Source organism: Phalacrocorax carbo, chromosome 25 (assembly GCF_963921805.1).
Source record: "Phalacrocorax carbo chromosome 25, bPhaCar2.1, whole genome shotgun sequence".
Taxonomy (NCBI): domain Eukaryota; kingdom Metazoa; phylum Chordata; class Aves; order Suliformes; family Phalacrocoracidae; genus Phalacrocorax; species Phalacrocorax carbo.
Window position 1 is genome coordinate 3,110,971 of NC_087537.1, and position 16,078 is coordinate 3,127,048.

The following is a 16,078-nucleotide window of genomic DNA, read 5'->3' on the forward strand; positions in this document are numbered from 1 at the left end:
CTCCTCTGGGGATGCATGTGCTTCATGAAGCATCTTTCTCTGGTCCCTTTGCATCGTGCAGAGACAGGGCTGCTGGCAGTGAAAGTCTTTGTTCAACCAGTTTTAGGGGGTTTTGGTTTTGTTCTTTTTTTCTTTGTTTGTTTTGCGTTTTTTTTTCCCAAGAGGTGAGTCACCGACCACTTTCTGGAGAGCTGCAGTTTTGGTTTTCTCTGTAGAAAGCCAGGAAGGAGCTGTGGAGAGCGGTGGCCAAAGCCGTTGCTTTGCTCTTGCTGCCAGCCCCATCTATCGACAGCTTTCAGCTCTTGCAGTCCCTGAAGTCCCACCAAGAGAGGGATTCGAAATATCAGCCAAAAATTAGAAGGCAGAGGAGACGTGGGAATCGCTCCCTGCACAACCCTGTCCTGCACCCATCGCTCCCATCCCCTCCTCCGGGTGCTTGGATTGCTTCCCTTTAAAATACTTTGGCTCATCCAGGTTGGGTGGAAAGTCCTGCCAGGTCCCCACGGCACCGGTGACATCTCCTTCCCCCCTCCCGGTGCTTCCTCGCTGGGCGTTACGCCAAGGAGGGCTTGGCCTGTTTTGGCTTGAGCTGATGCTGATGCGTTACTGCTCAGCGTGGAAGTGTGCCGGGAGAGACCCCCCCGCAACCCCTTCTTCCCTTCCAGAGCCATCATGAAGCTGAACGGGCACCAGCTGGAGAACCACGCGCTGAAAGTCTCCTACATCCCTGACGAGCAGTCCATGCAAGGGCCGGAGAACGGGCGGCGGGGCGGCTTCGGGGCGCGCGGTGCTCCCAGGCAGGGCTCCCCCGTCACTGCTGGGGCACCAGTCAAGCAGCAGCCGGTGGATATTCCCCTCCGCCTCCTGGTGCCCACCCAATATGTGGGCGCCATCATCGGCAAGGAAGGGGCCACCATCAGGAACATCACCAAGCAGACGCAGTCCAAGTGAGTCCGTTCTCCCATGAGCTGGTTTGCACCTTGTTGAGCCGAGTGGTCTGCAGTGATACACGAGGCTGGAATTAGTTTTGGAGAATCGGCCATCCGAGGCCCCTCCGGCTCTCCCACCGTGCAGGGCAGTGTGTCCAATAGCCACCCTCTCATGCCCTTCCCCAGCCAGGCTTTCTGGCTGCGCTTCCCCACATCTCCCTTTGCTGGGGCCGCCCTGCCGGGGACGGGACCCGGGCAGGCATGCAGAGAGATCACTGCTTCAGCTGGTCTCGTTTAGCACGAGCTTGTTGAGCTTCACCCGCCTGCTCTTGGATTTGGCCCCCGAGCTTATGTTGGCTACAGCTCTTGTCCCCCAAGGAGGGCTTTATCTAAGATGGGAAGTGATGGACAGCCCATCCCGTCCCCCAGGCACGTGCTTGTTCCACCACTTAATCACTCCTGTTGCTTAAAATAAATAGATGCTGATGCCTTATTTGGATTTCTGTGATTTGAGCTTCTAGCCGCTGCGTCCATGTCGAGTCTCAAGCCCAGAATTAACTCCTCTTGCCTTCCCTGGGTGCATATAACCTTACAGTCGAGTGTGAGCTCCAAGCGGTTCATGGGGAGCGGAGCAGCCGGCGCTCATGCCGCTGGGAAGCTGCAGAGCCGCTTTCCCCGTCCCAGCGCCCATCCCGTGCTTGCAGGATCGATGTGCACCGGAAAGAAAACGCGGGAGCCGCAGAAAAAGCCATCAGCATCCATTCCACTCCCGAGGGCTGCTCCGCCGCCTGTAAGATGATTTTGGAGATCATGCAGAAGGAGGCAAAGGACACCAAGACGTAAGGTTTCCCCCTGCCTTTCTGTGTATGCGTATGCGGTCCGTGGCTCTTCGCTGGGCTACGATACCATCCTAATGCCCCGAGCGGTAGGATGGTGATGTTCCCATGCGTGCAGGAGCTTTGGTTTGGGGGACCCAGGGACTCCAAGCAAGGGGACTTGAGCTTCCCCCATCCCTCTGTACCAAATCCTTCCTCTGCTGGCTGCAGTAATCCTTCATGTTGGTTTTTTCCCCATTCCTCTCCCAAGAGCTGATGAAGTGCCTCTGAAAATCTTGGCCCATAACAACTTTGTGGGGCGCCTGATCGGCAAAGAAGGGCGAAACTTGAAGAAAGTGGAGCAGGACACAGAGACAAAAATCACCATCTCGTCGTAAGGCTCCTCGCTCCCTTTGGGGAAACCAGGGCAGACTTTCCTCAGGCTGGGGCGGACGGGGAGGATGAGGAGGAGGCGGGTGATAAGATGAGTGGGCAGAGATGCCTGCCCGTCAGCTGGGAAACCAGCCTGTGGGGTGGGTTCTTTACTCTCCAAAGTTCTCTTGAAAAAACTTGGCTTTATTTTCTGTATTTCCCTCCCCGTCCCTTCGGCGTCCCCTCCCCATCCCTTCGGGGCTGCAGAGCTCAGGACCAGCTGGTTTGATGGCCAAGACTAGGGTTTTACTCTAAAGCCATGTTTTTGGGTGAAAGCAGAGTGGGTTTCCCAGAGCTAGCCGTGATGCTGGTCACTGCTCTGACTGCGACCAGGCAGTCCCAGTACATGGTGGCGGTGGCACCCCGTGTCCCTGGCACCCCAATAGCACCCATCAGAAGGACCGGAGGACCCAGCATAGCCCTGGTCAGGCAGGGCAGGGTCTTGGCGCTGACGCTGGCTTTCCCATCAGCTTGCAGGACCTGACTCTGTACAACCCCGAAAGGACTATCACGGTGAAGGGCTCCATCGAGAACTGCTGCAAAGCGGAGCAGGAGATCATGAAGAAAGTGAGGGAAGCCTATGAGAACGACGTGGCCGCCATGAGCGTGAGTGGGGTTTGGTCCTGCCCTGTGTCTCGGCTGATGGAAGCTCTCTAGGAGGATGCCCCGATAAAAGCAACGAGCATTTCTCTCCTCTCGCCCTCAGTTGCAATCTCACCTCATCCCTGGCCTTAACCTGGCGGCGGTTGGCCTTTTCCCTGCCTCCTCCAACGCAGTACCTCCTCCGCCGAGCAGCGTCTCCGGGGCTGCACCGTACAGCTCCTTCATGGTAAGTGAACACTCAGCAACTCAAACTGCTCCAACTTCCAGCTCGGGGATCTCCTCTGCGTGGAGAAGACCCTTGTGATGATCACGGTTATACCTTCAGCATCCTGTGCTGTCAGCAGCCAGGTCAGGTCCAGCGTGGGTGCAGGATCTGGGGTTTTAAACTATTGCAAATGCGATGGAGAAGGTGCTCAGACTCCACAGGGTCTGGTGCTGGCTCAGCCCTTCACCCTTGGGAGAGGTGTGGGCATCACCTGGGGGGGGAGCTTGGAGCCCTGATCCCCATGGTGACACTGTATCCTGAACGGTGACACCGTACCTGCAGCCTCCGGAGCAGGAGACCGTGCACGTCTTCATCCCCGCGCAGGCGGTCGGTGCCATCATCGGCAAGAAGGGCCAGCACATCAAACAGCTTTCCCGGTTCGCAAGTGCCTCTATCAAGGTAGGGTTGCCCCATGGAGACCCCCCGCCTCTGCCAGCACCTGCTGAATGGGTGCTGTCTGGCTGGGAAAACCACCTGAAAAGCCCAGGGGGGTTGGGCTGAGGGCCCAATCCTGTGGGGAGGGAGGGTACGGCCGCCACCCCGCCTGTGCTGCTCCCCGCCGCAGCCGTGGTCTCTCTCCCCCTTCCAGATTGCCCCTCCGGAGACGCCGGACTCCAAAGTGCGCATGGTCGTCATCACGGGCCCTCCAGAGGCTCAGTTCAAGGTTCCCCCTGCACTGCCGTCACCGTGGGGAATTTGGGGTGTCCCTCCCCGCCGCCTCGTGGAACCGGGAAGGGAGGAGCAGGGCGGTGACCCCAATTTTGAGCCCCCGCAGTCTGTGGCTGGGTAAAACCCAGCATCAGCTCTTCCAGGGGCTGAGCTGGTTTGAAACCCCAAGGAACTGGGATTTCATGGGATGCTGGCCCATCCCAGGTCCCGGGGATGGAGACCCACTGAGCCGGTGGGGACGTGGGCGGGGTAGGGCATCTCGGACGGCGCCCGAGTCCGTGTTCCCTCCTCTCCGCAGGCGCAAGGCAGGATTTACGGGAAGCTGAAGGAGGAAAACTTCTTTGGACCGAAGGAAGAAGTGAAGCTGGAGACGCACATCCGGGTGCCCGCCTCGGCCGCGGGCAGGGTCATCGGCAAAGGGGGCAAAACCGTAAGCAGAAGCGGTGCTTGGATGGGGAGGGGAGCACCCTGGGCGGGCGACGTCCCTGGGAGGGCGGCTGCTTCATGACAGTGCCTGGGGACACCCCGGGGGACAGATTTCCCCGTGGCCTGGCTGGGATCTCCCGGAGGGGCTCGTCCTTCCCGCGTGGCGCGACGGGGTGGTCTGTGCCCCTTCCCTGCAGGTCAACGAGCTGCAGAACCTGACAGCGGCGGAGGTGGTGGTGCCGCGGGATCAGACCCCCGACGAGAACGAACAGGTCATCGTGAAGATCATCGGGCACTTCTATGCCAGCCAGGTACAGCCCCGGCAGCTCCCACAGCAGCACTGGTGGATTCTCTGATGGCTCGTATGGGGTTGTGTCCACACGTGTATCCTCCTGTGGAAGATTTTTCCATGCCTGGCTGGTGGTGTTTGCGGAACTGGGTGATGGCGAGCTGTGCCCTTTGCCACGGGTGATTGTGTGGGACGGTGGGGAAAGGAGGGAGAGCTGTGGGAGCGTGCAAACACACAGAGCGTGACTTCCCAAACCCAACTTCTGGAGGAAACCACGCTAAAAATAGGGCAGGAAGGGATCTCCAGCAGCAACTTCACCCAGCCCTGCTGAACACTGTAGCATCTTTCACAACATGCAAACCCGTTTCCCTCGCCCCTGGGGTCTTGCTGGCTCCGGGGGTCCCCCCCAGCTCCCCCCTTTGCTCTTCTCGTCCGTAGATGGCTCAGCGCAAGATCCGAGACATCCTGGCCCAGGTGAAGCAGCAGCACCAGAAGGGACAGAGCGGCCAAACGCAAGCGCGGAGGAAATAAGAGCAGCACCGACACCAACGTGAAAAGCAGAACAAGCCAATGCCGGGCTTAAGAGTGGCTGGGAATCAGTTACCGTAGACAGATGCTAATTGTTTCATTAACTGATCGAGATTAAAAGGCAGTTTGATTGGCTTCCAAGGTAGATGGCTAGGGTAAAAAAAAAAAAAAAAAAAAAAAAAAAGAAAAGAAAAGAAAAGAAAAGAAAAGAAAAATCAGGTCTGTTTGTAGCTCCACGTGCCAGGACAGCTACTTAAATGAAGCGAGAGGTGCTGCAACGTGCCAGGCCAACCGGCTGCTCGGCCGAGGCCGGCGTGGCGCCGGGTGCCCGGGGACGACGGTGAGGTGAAGCCGTGGCCACCGCGGCACTGGGTCCCCTCTCGCGGGTGCAGCATTTGCCCTCTCATTTAAGTAGCCCTTGGAGGTCCCGTCCCAGCCGGGCCGCCCGGCGGCTGCATCCCCCTGACCCCTCCCTCCCTCCCTCCCTCCCCGCGGCTGGTGGATATTCCCAGAGCGACGTTAAGCCTTTTGGAGCATTTAAATTGGTTTGGGGTTTTTTTTTTTTTCCTATTTTAATTCTTTTATTTTTTTTTTAAGAGAAATTCCAGTGGATTCTTACCAACCCCTGTTGGTAATGAGATCCATTGCAGGGGTGGGGCGGAAAAAAAGGAAAGATAACCCCCCCCCACCTTAGCACCAAATGGATTTGGGTCCCTTGGGAGCTCTGCACCGCTCCAGTCTCAGAACCACCGGCGGGTGGGCAGGAGGGCAGGATTCCTCTTGCCTGTGCTGCCTGCAGTGCAGTGCCTTGTAAAGCCTTAGAAGCCAGGAGAGCACCTCTATTTTCCAGGATAATTTTTGTTTTCTTTCAGTTGTTTGAATGTTTCTTTTCTTTTTAGGCTAGTTTAAAGACAGAAGGGTTTTTTTTTTTTTTGATTTATATTTTTTTTTTTAAGCCTATGAAATAACGGCCGAAGTGGGACACGCGACCGTTTTGCTCAGTGATCTCTGCTGTGGAGGTGACGACCCGTCCTAGAGACGAGGCAAACTGTCCGGGGAAGGGAAGGGGCGAGGGAAGGGCTTTTGCTTTTCCCGCCTCCCTCCAAGCAACAGCAATAAACCACCACCACCAAAAAAAAAAAAAAAAAAAAAAAAAGGCAAAGAACCCCCCTGCTTGGTAGGAATCATTGAATTAATCTTCATCTCTTTAGTAATCAGATTATGGGAACTCAATGCATGCAGACTGGTCTGGGGGGTCGGGAGGGAGCCGGAGGGGTTGAGGGCTGCAGCGGAGCGATGCCCGGCCGCAGAGGACTCGGCTTCGCCCCTCAACCGGGGCCGGTTTTGTTCCCGACTCCTTTGCCGCGTCCTCTGCCAGCTGCCCTCGGCCTGGAGCGGGAGGTTTGTGCCCCGAAATCCCGTCGGAGCCCCCGGGGGCTCGGTCGTGGGGGAACACAGGGCTTTTCTCAGAAAACACCCAGGGAATATTTTTATTAGCGAAGCGGGGAGGTGCCAGCTCACGTGAACTCCCCTGGGGCTATACGTGTCTTATTCTCCCCCCTCCAAATCTCTTTAGGTGGGGGGGAAAAAAAAATCTTCTCAAAATTTGGCACATTTTTATTAGTTTATAAAGGTATGTTTCATTATTTAAAAAAAAGAAACCAACCCACCAACCACCACCCTCCTTTCTGCAGTAAGAATAACTGTTCTCATGAGACGATACCAAATATATACGTCAAACGAATGTAATATGGTTACTGATTCCCGTCACTCTTATGTGGATTTTATATTTTAGATATATTTTAATGATTTGTTTTTAATATTGAGTATTTGGAAGGGACAGTAACTGCTGCCATTGCCCCTTCCAGGCAGGGGAAGGTCTCGTCTCCACGACGGGGCTGGGGCAGTCCCAGGCTGAGCCCCCGCGCCGTCTTTATTTTTTTTTTTTTTTGCTGCAAATTCAGCCAAAATGTGGATTTATGCTGGTTTTCCTGCAAATTGGGGCAGGAGGGTGGAAAAGCAAAAATTGGGATTAATTCTGGGGGAGCGGGATGATGCTGGATGCACCCGCCGGGTGGGAGGAGACCCGGGAGCAACACCCCACCCCCAGCCCCCCCCCCCGGGTGAGCCAATTTGAGGCTAAAAGCAGGGAATTTGGAACAAACCTGACACTGATGCTTTTAACCGTTTATTTTCTGAAGTGGAGACCAGCCCCTCCCGCTCGAGCAGGCCCTGGGCTCATCCTCCAATGCCAAACCCAGCTTGAAATTCAGCTCGTGCAGCTTCGGGAAGGCGGGTGGTTCGTCGATGCGGGAGCACGGCAGCAGTTACTGTCCTTTAGACCGTTGCAACAACAGGGAGATGTGGGGGAAGGCCAGGTATTGCTGTGTGTTTGAGCAATGAGAGAAAAAAAAAAAAGAAAAAAAAGAAAAAAACAAAAAAAAGAAGAGAAAAGAAAAAAAAAAGCTACCTCAAGGTATGAAGTTACCTCAGCAATTGATTTTTTTTTTTTTTTGGGCTTGCTGATATTTTATATAAAAGCTGATAGTCTTGAATATTTTATTTTTTTAATGAAAAGAGAAGTTAAGTTTCATAATTTCTTATGAGCCAGGAGTTATGTGCAGGTAACCAAGTGTTATGAGCTCTCTATGGAGAACGACAGGAATTTCAGACATAGTGGAAAAGATGGCAGCAGCTTCTTTTTAGTCTTTTTATTTTTTTTTTTTGGCCTTTTCAAGCCAGTGAATGAATTTCACCACAACACAAGAGCTGTCAGATGCCGCGACTCTTTGAGACCTTGGACAATTTGGAGCCCACCAACTTTTTCAATTGGAAAACCTTAATTTCTTTCTTTTTTTTTCTTTTTTTCTTTTTTTTTTTCTTTAATTAAATTAAAAACCCAACCAAAACCCGCCACTGGCTGAAAGGCCTTTCTCAATCCAACTCCATCGAGAAATCAACTTATTAAAGAGCTTTGGGATCAGAAATCTTCCACTCCCGGGGATGCGAGGACGGACTCCTAGGCAGCGTTGACTATGCAAAGTGGGGTACACGGGGTTTGCTGGTATTTAAACCGCACCAGCTCAGGCGAATTTTTTTGTTTTCAAACACTTGGAAGCCATATATATATATATTTATATATATATATATTTATATATATCCCAGAACCCAAACAAATCGGCCTCCTGTGTTGCCACGGAGGCAGCGTAAAACCATCTTCTCCACTATGATGCTGTTAAATATTTTACAGAGATTTGCCTCCGTTTTACCGAGGATAAGCAATTAAAAAAAAAAAAAAAAAAAGTGAGAAGGAGAGAGAGAGAAATTAATGGGAGCCAATTTTTTTTATATATAAACGCACATTGAGGAGAGAGAGGATGAATCCGACCCTGAGGACCGATGGGCCTGAACCTCTCTGCCTGCTGTAAAAGGTTCACGGGGGTTTGTTGTATTTTTTTTAAAGTCCCGTCTTGCTATTTTTCACCAGACCTGCAGGAAAAAAGACCCTTTTTTGAATGTTAGTTTAAAAAAAGAATTAAAAATTCGGTGGGGGTAAAGTAAATTTGGGAGCGGGGGGGGGGCACTGCTGTCCCCATCCCGCCACCCTGTGCCTCCCCCCCACACACCCCAAAAAATCTTGGGGGGGGGGGGGGAGTGCGGGACCCGGCCCGCCACTGGCGGTAGGGAAGCGCTGACCCTTTTTCTCCCATAAATTTGGGGTTCAAAGGAGCAAAAATGAGGCTGGCAGCACCCGGCCAGCAGTTCCTGCCCCTCGGGGTGGTGGGAGAAGGGCTTCCGCGGGGTTTTCCTCATTTTTTAATTTTTATTTTTTTTTTAAGGAAGACTGGCATTTGTCCTAGGAAAAATGGTTTCTTATTACTTGAAATCTCTGGCTCTCTACTTTTTTTTTTCCCAGCCTTGCACAGAACAGTGTATTCAGACATCGGTGATTATAATTGTCTCTTCCGACAGCAAGCGTTTTTGATAACTGGTTCAAACTGTATCATTGAGGGATAAAAAAACAAAAAACAAAAAAAAAAACACTTAAAAAAAAAAAAAAACAAAAACAAAAACAAGAACAAAACCCCAAATCCCACCCCAAGCACCCCCAGTCCTGTTGATCTGGTTGTTGCAGTGAGAAGATCTTGACCTAAAATCTGATGATTCAGGGAAACCTTTGACGCTTCCCCCCCTCCAGCTGGTCCCGCTGCTGTAACGTAGGAGCAGTCGGTGCTTTTTTTTGGGGGGGAAGGGGGCGAATCTCTTTGTTTTCCCAAGGGAAATGATTTATATAAAGTGATTTGCAGTAAGGAAGACGCCTCCAAGCATCTCCCATCTTTCTCCGGAGCCAAGCTGAGCTGGAAAGAGTGAAAGCGGGATAAAGTGGGACCCCCGGCGCGGCTGGCCTGGGTGGCAGGAGACGCGAGCGAGCCCTAGATCAGGCCTGGAACGAATAAGCAGGAAAAAAAAGCTCTAGTGAACCCCGAAAGCAAGCGGGAAGGATCCCCGGCCCCGCGGTAGCTCCTCTAGCTGCTCTCTTTGCACCAGAATAAAAGGTAATTTAGGGGAAACCTCCGCACGGAGGGGTGAGCGGTGCCATCGGCTCTACTCTGCCTTATTTTTATCCTAGCAGAAATAATTTGGGTTTTTTTTTTTTCATTTTAATTTCTTTATTTTTCCCCTCCATAAGCAAGGAGCAGCCCCAGCCTTTGCCCCGTCCTGGGGCGTGCGGGGGGGGGTCGGCTGCTGGCCGGAGACGTCCGTGGGGTGAGGAGGGACGGGGAGTTTTTGGGGCAGGGGGACACAGGGAGCCTCCGGGCAGGAGAGGGGAATGGGGTATAACGGGTTTCTGCTCAGCGGGTCGTGCCGGGGAGGAGCTGCAGGCAGGCGGGCAGCGAGCAGGCAGGGCTTGTGCCTCCTGCCAGGGGGCAAAAAGGAGAGCGAGTGAGCAAAGCGCTGCTCCGTGCCTCAGTTTCCCCCTCCCCCGGCGGGGTGATGCTGCTCTCCTACCCCACAGGGCTGCCGTGAGGACGAACGGGTTGGCGTCGCGGCAGCACTCGGTGCTCCTCGGTGCCGCATCCCCTGCAAAGCATCGCTGGAACGAGCTGCCGCTGCGCTACGGAGAGACTTGGATTTGGGGGTTCGCCTCATTTTAATGCTATCAGAGTCTTCTTTTGCCATTCAGCTGGAGAAAAAGAGGGGCAAAGGAAAGAAAATAATCCACAAATCCCAGCTAACGTTTCTTCTCTTCCAAGCTCTGAACGCTTTTTTGGCTGCCAAGAGCATCCGTGGGCTCGGCAGCGATGCTGGGGCCGCGCTCCCTCCCTGCAGCCTGACCCGGCTGACGAGCGTGGCAGGGTTTTACGGAGTCAAACTAGAGGAAAAACCATTGTAAATATTGAAAAGAAACTGCCTCTAAGCTACATTTTATGTTTCCTGGGCATTAGGTTTTGGGTTTGTTTTTATTTTTTTAGTACATTTAAAAAAAAAAAACAGTAAAAGTTAGTCATTAGTTAATCAGTGCCAGAAGAAAAAAAATCTCTTTAAATTTCTAGCTCCAACTATTCTGAGTGTTTTCTAGACTCTGGAAAAAAAAAAAGATCAGAAACGCCGACTTGCTATAAGACAGTTGAAGACATTTCTTTAATTTAATTTCTTTTTATTGTATAGGTCTTCCCTCCCTGTCCCCTGCTGGTCCGCACAACATAGGCTTTTGATATTTTTGGAACTTTTCTTGTTTTCGGAGAATTTAGTAACAGAGTTGGGGGTTTTCTGGGTTTTTTTGGGGGAGGGTGTGTCTGATTTTTTTTCCCCCAGTCATTTTTAATTTCTTTATTCCGTTGTAGCTTTTGTTTTGTTTGGATGAAATCGGTGCGATCCTGTGAAACGCCCATTCTCCTGAGAGGGCACGGGCATGTTTCCGCATCCTCGTAGCGCGCGGCCGCTTGGGTTGTGCCGTGCCGAGGCCGGCCGTGGGCTTTCCCGGCCCGAGGGTGAAGGATTTGGCTTCGGGTTTGCTTTGGGAGCCGGGAGCGGCGACGGGAGAGAGCGGTGCTCGAGCTCGGGAGGCTTCGGGGTGCCGGTCGGGGGTGGGTGGCCACGCGCCGCGTAGCCGGTGCTCGGGGAGCAGCCTCGGAGCGGGTGCGCGGCAATAACTGTTCAAGGCTAGAATTAATTTGGGGTGTCGGGCAGCGGCTCCGCATCAGCGGCGCGCAGGGAGGAGAGAGATGCGTCCCCGTTCGGTTAAAACAGCTTTTTTTTTTTTTTTTTACTGAATTTTACTTCTTTTTTTAACTCATTTGTGATTGTGGATGAGATCCAGAGCAGGGCGAAACCAGCCAGCGGCTCTTAAATCATGACTTTATTTTCTTTTTTCGGAGACGGTGCAGGTGCTGCGAGCTGGAAACGTACACGTACAAACTACCTCAGAGGGGACAGGGAGCCCCGAGGGACGGGCGGGGGGGTCCCTCACCGCCCCCTGCAGCAGGATCCGGCCGCCGGCACCCCCGAGCTCAGCAGAGACCCTCCTGGCTGGTGGGGAGGCAGTTTTGGCACCCCGGCTTTCCGCCCTACGGTTAGGGGGAGCTGCGTGGTGGAGGAGGAAGAGGAGAGCCGACGAGGAAGGCTCCCAGGGGTGCCGGGAGGGCGGCGGGATGGGATAGTGGCCAAGTCGGACCCCTTAAAAAGTCAGCCCTGGGCTGACTCGGGTGTGCGTTTGATCCCTGCTGCTTTACTGTACGTTACAGAATTATTTAGGGTTTTTTTGTGTTGTTGAAGCCGAATACCTCTCTGAGCGGCGGCAGGGCGCGGTGGCGGCGGGATGCTCTGCCGGACCGTGGTAGCGGGATGCTCTGCCGGGCCACGGCAGCAGCGCGTCCCCGCCGGCACGGCGGAGCGGTGGGTTATGAACTGTGGAAAGTATTTGGGTGCTGCAGATCAGCACAAACTAACACCGAAAGAGATTTTTTTTTTGTTGTTTTTTTTTTTTTTTTTTCTTAAAAAAGATTTAAATTAATAATTTAAGCCCCAGGAATCGGGATGTAGGACAGAACTGAAGCCATTATTTTGGACCAGTATGGGAAATGGTCTCTGCAAAGCAACACTAAGTCCGGCGGGAGGGCGTTTGCTGATGTTTCGGGGCAGGGAAGGGCTGATCCGGAGCGCGGCCCCGGCAGAGCTGCCCGCGGCAGGGTCGGGAGGCAGGGAACGGTGCTGGGCTCACCGGGTTCTCCCATCGCTGTTGTGAATCATCCCGGGAAATCGATGGGATTGACCGGAATCAGGGCAGAAAGTAATCCTTAAAATGGCCGTAATTGGTGTGAACGTTCATTACCCAGCGGTTAATTGCGTCGGTGCGTTCGAAGCGCATCTGGATTCGTCTCGGGATCAAATTCCTTGACTTCAGGAGGAAATCTGGCCTTAAACTGCGCTCGCCCCCCCCGGCCCCGTGCCACTGCCGCCTCCCTCGGCTCCTGCGGCCGAAGGTGACCCAGCAAATTTTAGGGTGCCTCTGGAGGAGGCGAAACCCACCCCCCCCGTGAAACTCACGATTTTCCTGAGAGCCCCGAGCGGCCGGCGCCCGTGGAGTCCCTCCGCTTCGCCGCACGTCAGACCCGGGGGCGCGACCTTATGTATAACCAATTCATTTTTGTTTATCTACCTCTTAGCGACAATAGATGAAAAACTAGGTAGTGGCAACTCCACATGCTGTAGTTTAGGGGAAAAAATAAAAATTACTCTCTTTTTCCAAAGAAAAATGTTCTTTAAGAATAGATTTTATGGGCTTTCTTTTCACTTTAAAGTGGTCATTAGTTGTAAAAGCTCCAGACCTCAGCAGTCCGAAACGTTTGGTTGTGACTGATTATTTTTTTTTTAATGCTCAAACTTCCATTTTATTTGTTTTCCCTTTAAACTTTGCTATTTACTTCTTCCATCAGCAGTACACCTCCATCCTCCTCGCTTCCCCGGCGGGGCTGAACCCCGTGGGTTTTTGCTGGGGGAATCGCAGTCCATGTTTTTGGTTTTGGTTTTTTTTTCCCCCTCCTTTTTTCCCCCACCCCCAGCGGCTTTTTTTGGGGCAGGACGGTGGCAGCAGGTTGATGGCAGCACGAGGGGGGCGACTGAGCTGAATTTGGGGTGCCGCATCGCTGCACCCCCCGCGCCGGGAGCACCCAGCGCCTCCTCGCCCACAGGACGGGTGCACCCGAGGGTGCTGCTCCTCCCAGCAGCCGCCCCTATAAAATTTCAGGCTATTCAGAAAAAATAAAAATAAAAATTGTACTTTCCTTTAACGATATTGTTTTTCTTCTTTTCAGCTGATTTGTTTCTTTTCGCCTTTTCCCCCTCCCTCTCCTTCTTGCCTCTTCTAATCCGTGTTCTTCCCTTGTCCCCTCGCGTGAGGCAGTTTGTTGGCTTGGATGTGGAGTTGGGATTACGGATGGACGTGGGCTCCATTTCTCTTCCAGCGAGGTTGTTTTTTGTTTTGTTTTGTTTTGGGATTTTTTTTTTTTTTTGCCACAAACCGCTTTACTCCACTGTTTCATTTTTAAAAATAAAGAGAAAAAAAAAACCGAGAAAAAAAAAAAAAAGCGTTTGTGTGTTTTTCTGGAGTTTGGGGGCGAAAGAGAGAAATAAAGGGGGGGAACTGAGGAAAAAAATAGAGAAAGGGGAAAAATTGAGGAAAAATAGAGAAAGGGGAAAAATTGAGAAAAAATAGAGAAAGGGGAAACAGAAAGAATAGAGAAGGGGAAATAGAAAAAATAAAGAAGGGGGAATAGAGGAAAAAATAGATAAAGGGGGGAGTAGAGAAAAAAGATAAAGGGGGGAATAGATAAAAATAGATAAAGGGGGGAGTAGAGAAAAAATAGATAAAGGGGAATAAGGGAAAAAACTGAGAAATAAAGGGCGAAATAAGGAAAAACTGAGAAATAAAGGGGAAAATAAGGAAAAACTGAGAAATAAAGGGGAAAATAAGGAAAAATAGAGAAACAAAGGGGGGGAAATGGGTGTTGAGGGTTGGGGAGGAGGAGCGGGGCTGGCAGCGGTGAAGCTCGGGGACATCCCAGAGGATGCTACGGCCTGTCCTCGGTACCGGTAGCACCCAAACGGGGCCGGTACCGTGATTTAATAGGGTTTGTAGGAATAATTAATACAATTTTCTTGCCCGGGGGCTCTGGGAACGGGGGATGGACCCTCTGCAAAGGCACCCCCCCCCCCGCCTCCTTTCCCGGGGATGCAGCTCTGTCCCGGCCGTGCAGCACCGGGGCTGCTCCCCAACCTCTCCGCAGCCTCCGGACCCCACCGGGGGGGCTCAAGGGCACCGAGAGCGACCGACCGGTCGCTCTCGGTGCCCTTGAGCCCCCCCGGGTGGGGTCCGGAGGCTGCCCGCGGCCCCCCCAAAGGCCGGGTATGGAGCGGAGCGGGTCGCTCCCCGGCGGACGCACCGCACCCGCGGTACCGCGGGGGGGCGGGTGGGGAAGCAGAGCCCCGCTATCACGGGACGGGGTGGGGGATCAACCGGCCCGGGACGCGGGGGGGCGGCGGGGGGCGGCGGGGGCCCGTGTTCACCCGCGGGCGGCGGCGGCGCAGACTGAGGGCGCGGCGGCGGGCTGTGCACCCGGCGGTCCCATGGTGTAATGGTTAGCACTCTGGACTTTGAATCCAGCGATCCGAGTTCAAATCTCGGTGGGACCTCGTGTGCTTTCTTTTTAGTTGTGTTTTGTTTTTTTTTTTTTAATTTCCCCCTTCGCCGTCGCCGCTCCGGTAACGCGCCGGGAGGCGGTTGCGAACCGGGACGGGGCGGGTTGGGGGGGGAACACCGGGTGCGTTCCGCCCCCCGCCGCGGCCCATCCCTGCCCCCCCCGGGCTCCATTTTGTGCGGGGGCGCCTCCTCTTCACTACACATGCGCGGGAGCGACGAGGTGGACCAGAGCTGATTGGGCCCTCGGGCTGACACTCTCGCCTATCCGCACTGCTATTGGCTAGAACCGCGCTCCGCTCCGCCTCCCAGCGCGTTATAGTGTAGCGACGCCGCCTCATACCGGCGTTACATCGTCGCGGAGGCGGCGGCTGAGGCGAGGGGGGGCTTCGCGATCGTAAGTGGGCGGTTTGAGAGGCCTCGGGAAAACGGCCCCGAAGGCCCAGCCCTGGCTTAAGCCTCCGTCGGGCCAAGAAGCGTCCCGAATCCCTTCAGCAGCGGCTTAGCCAGCTTTGACGCAGCTTTCCAGCCGTTTAACGTCGATTAACGGCTCAATCCCCTCCGAGCACATCCGCGTTATCGCGCCGGATTAGGGGCAGCCCGGGCTCCGGTGCTCGGCTTTGGCCCAGGCGGAGGCCACCGGCTGCCGCAAGAAAGACAGAGGCCGCGGTCGAGCTGTTGGGTTTATTTAGCGTCTGCGAGAAAGAACAAAACTACCTTTATTTTCGACTGATTTTGTCTAGGGAGGTATGAGGAGTGGAGGTACTGGCTGCAGGGGGGTGTCAGGGAACCCCTGCCTGAGGAAGAGCCTTTTCCTTGTGTCCATCCTCAGCTGGGGAACCCCCATCTTGGCGTGTCTGGGGACCCCCTCTGCCCCCCAGACTCAGTGCTGAGCAGGGCCGGCCCATCCATAAGACCTGCCTGGAAGGTGGGAAAATGCTGCTCCAAAAGCAATTTCCTACAAACACAGCATTTAAAACTACTCCCAGGCCCTCCTCCGCGCGCTCCCTGAGCAGCAGCCGCCGGCATCGTGGTAGACCCACACCCTTCCTGACATGCAGCCACCTGCTGCGCCATCACCTCTTCCCGAAAGCCCTGTCCCGTGGGGCAGAAGAGGTTTGTTGTGCCCCAAGTTTGAAGCCGTTGGTTTTGCTGTGTCTAAATCTGCCACGGGATGTGTGTAACCTCCGAGCAGAGGCTGTCTGGGCCTTGGGGAGGAGTTTGCTGAAAGTACGGGGATGTAATGGACTTAAACCAATGAAACAAAACCCCCAAACATTGTAAGTCCCCTGTTCCCCCCCCCCCCCAACAAAGCCCACAAATCTTCCCCAAGGTATCACCCTACTGAACTCAGAAACACGCTACGCCCCAGCTGCTCTGCTTTTTCTAACAATCTGGGGATTAAGTTTGTCCCAGAAAAAAAGC

At 53.8% G+C, this 16,078-nt stretch overlaps 1 protein-coding gene and 1 non-coding gene across 2 annotated transcripts in view; both read left to right on the forward strand.

The window, feature by feature from the left end:
- IGF2BP1 (insulin like growth factor 2 mRNA binding protein 1) overlaps positions 1-9,270 on the forward strand; it is a 34,236-nt gene extending 24,966 nt beyond the window's left edge. Inside the window, exons 6-15 of the mRNA XM_064473146.1 lie at positions 666-947; positions 1,634-1,768; positions 2,016-2,138; positions 2,647-2,782; positions 2,883-3,005; positions 3,327-3,443; positions 3,634-3,708; positions 4,012-4,143; positions 4,337-4,450; positions 4,867-9,270. Of these exons, the coding sequence (XP_064329216.1) occupies positions 666-947; positions 1,634-1,768; positions 2,016-2,138; positions 2,647-2,782; positions 2,883-3,005; positions 3,327-3,443; positions 3,634-3,708; positions 4,012-4,143; positions 4,337-4,450; positions 4,867-4,959 (1,330 nt within the window). The 3' untranslated portion in view covers positions 4,960-9,270. The remainder of the gene's footprint in view (positions 1-665; positions 948-1,633; positions 1,769-2,015; positions 2,139-2,646; positions 2,783-2,882; positions 3,006-3,326; positions 3,444-3,633; positions 3,709-4,011; positions 4,144-4,336; positions 4,451-4,866) is intronic.
- A 5,307-nt stretch (positions 9,271-14,577) lies between these two features.
- TRNAQ-UUG (transfer RNA glutamine (anticodon UUG)) lies at positions 14,578-14,649 on the forward strand. Its single transcript has one exon. It is a non-coding gene; the product is annotated as a tRNA-Gln (tRNA).
- Positions 14,650-16,078: the final 1,429 nt, after the last annotated feature.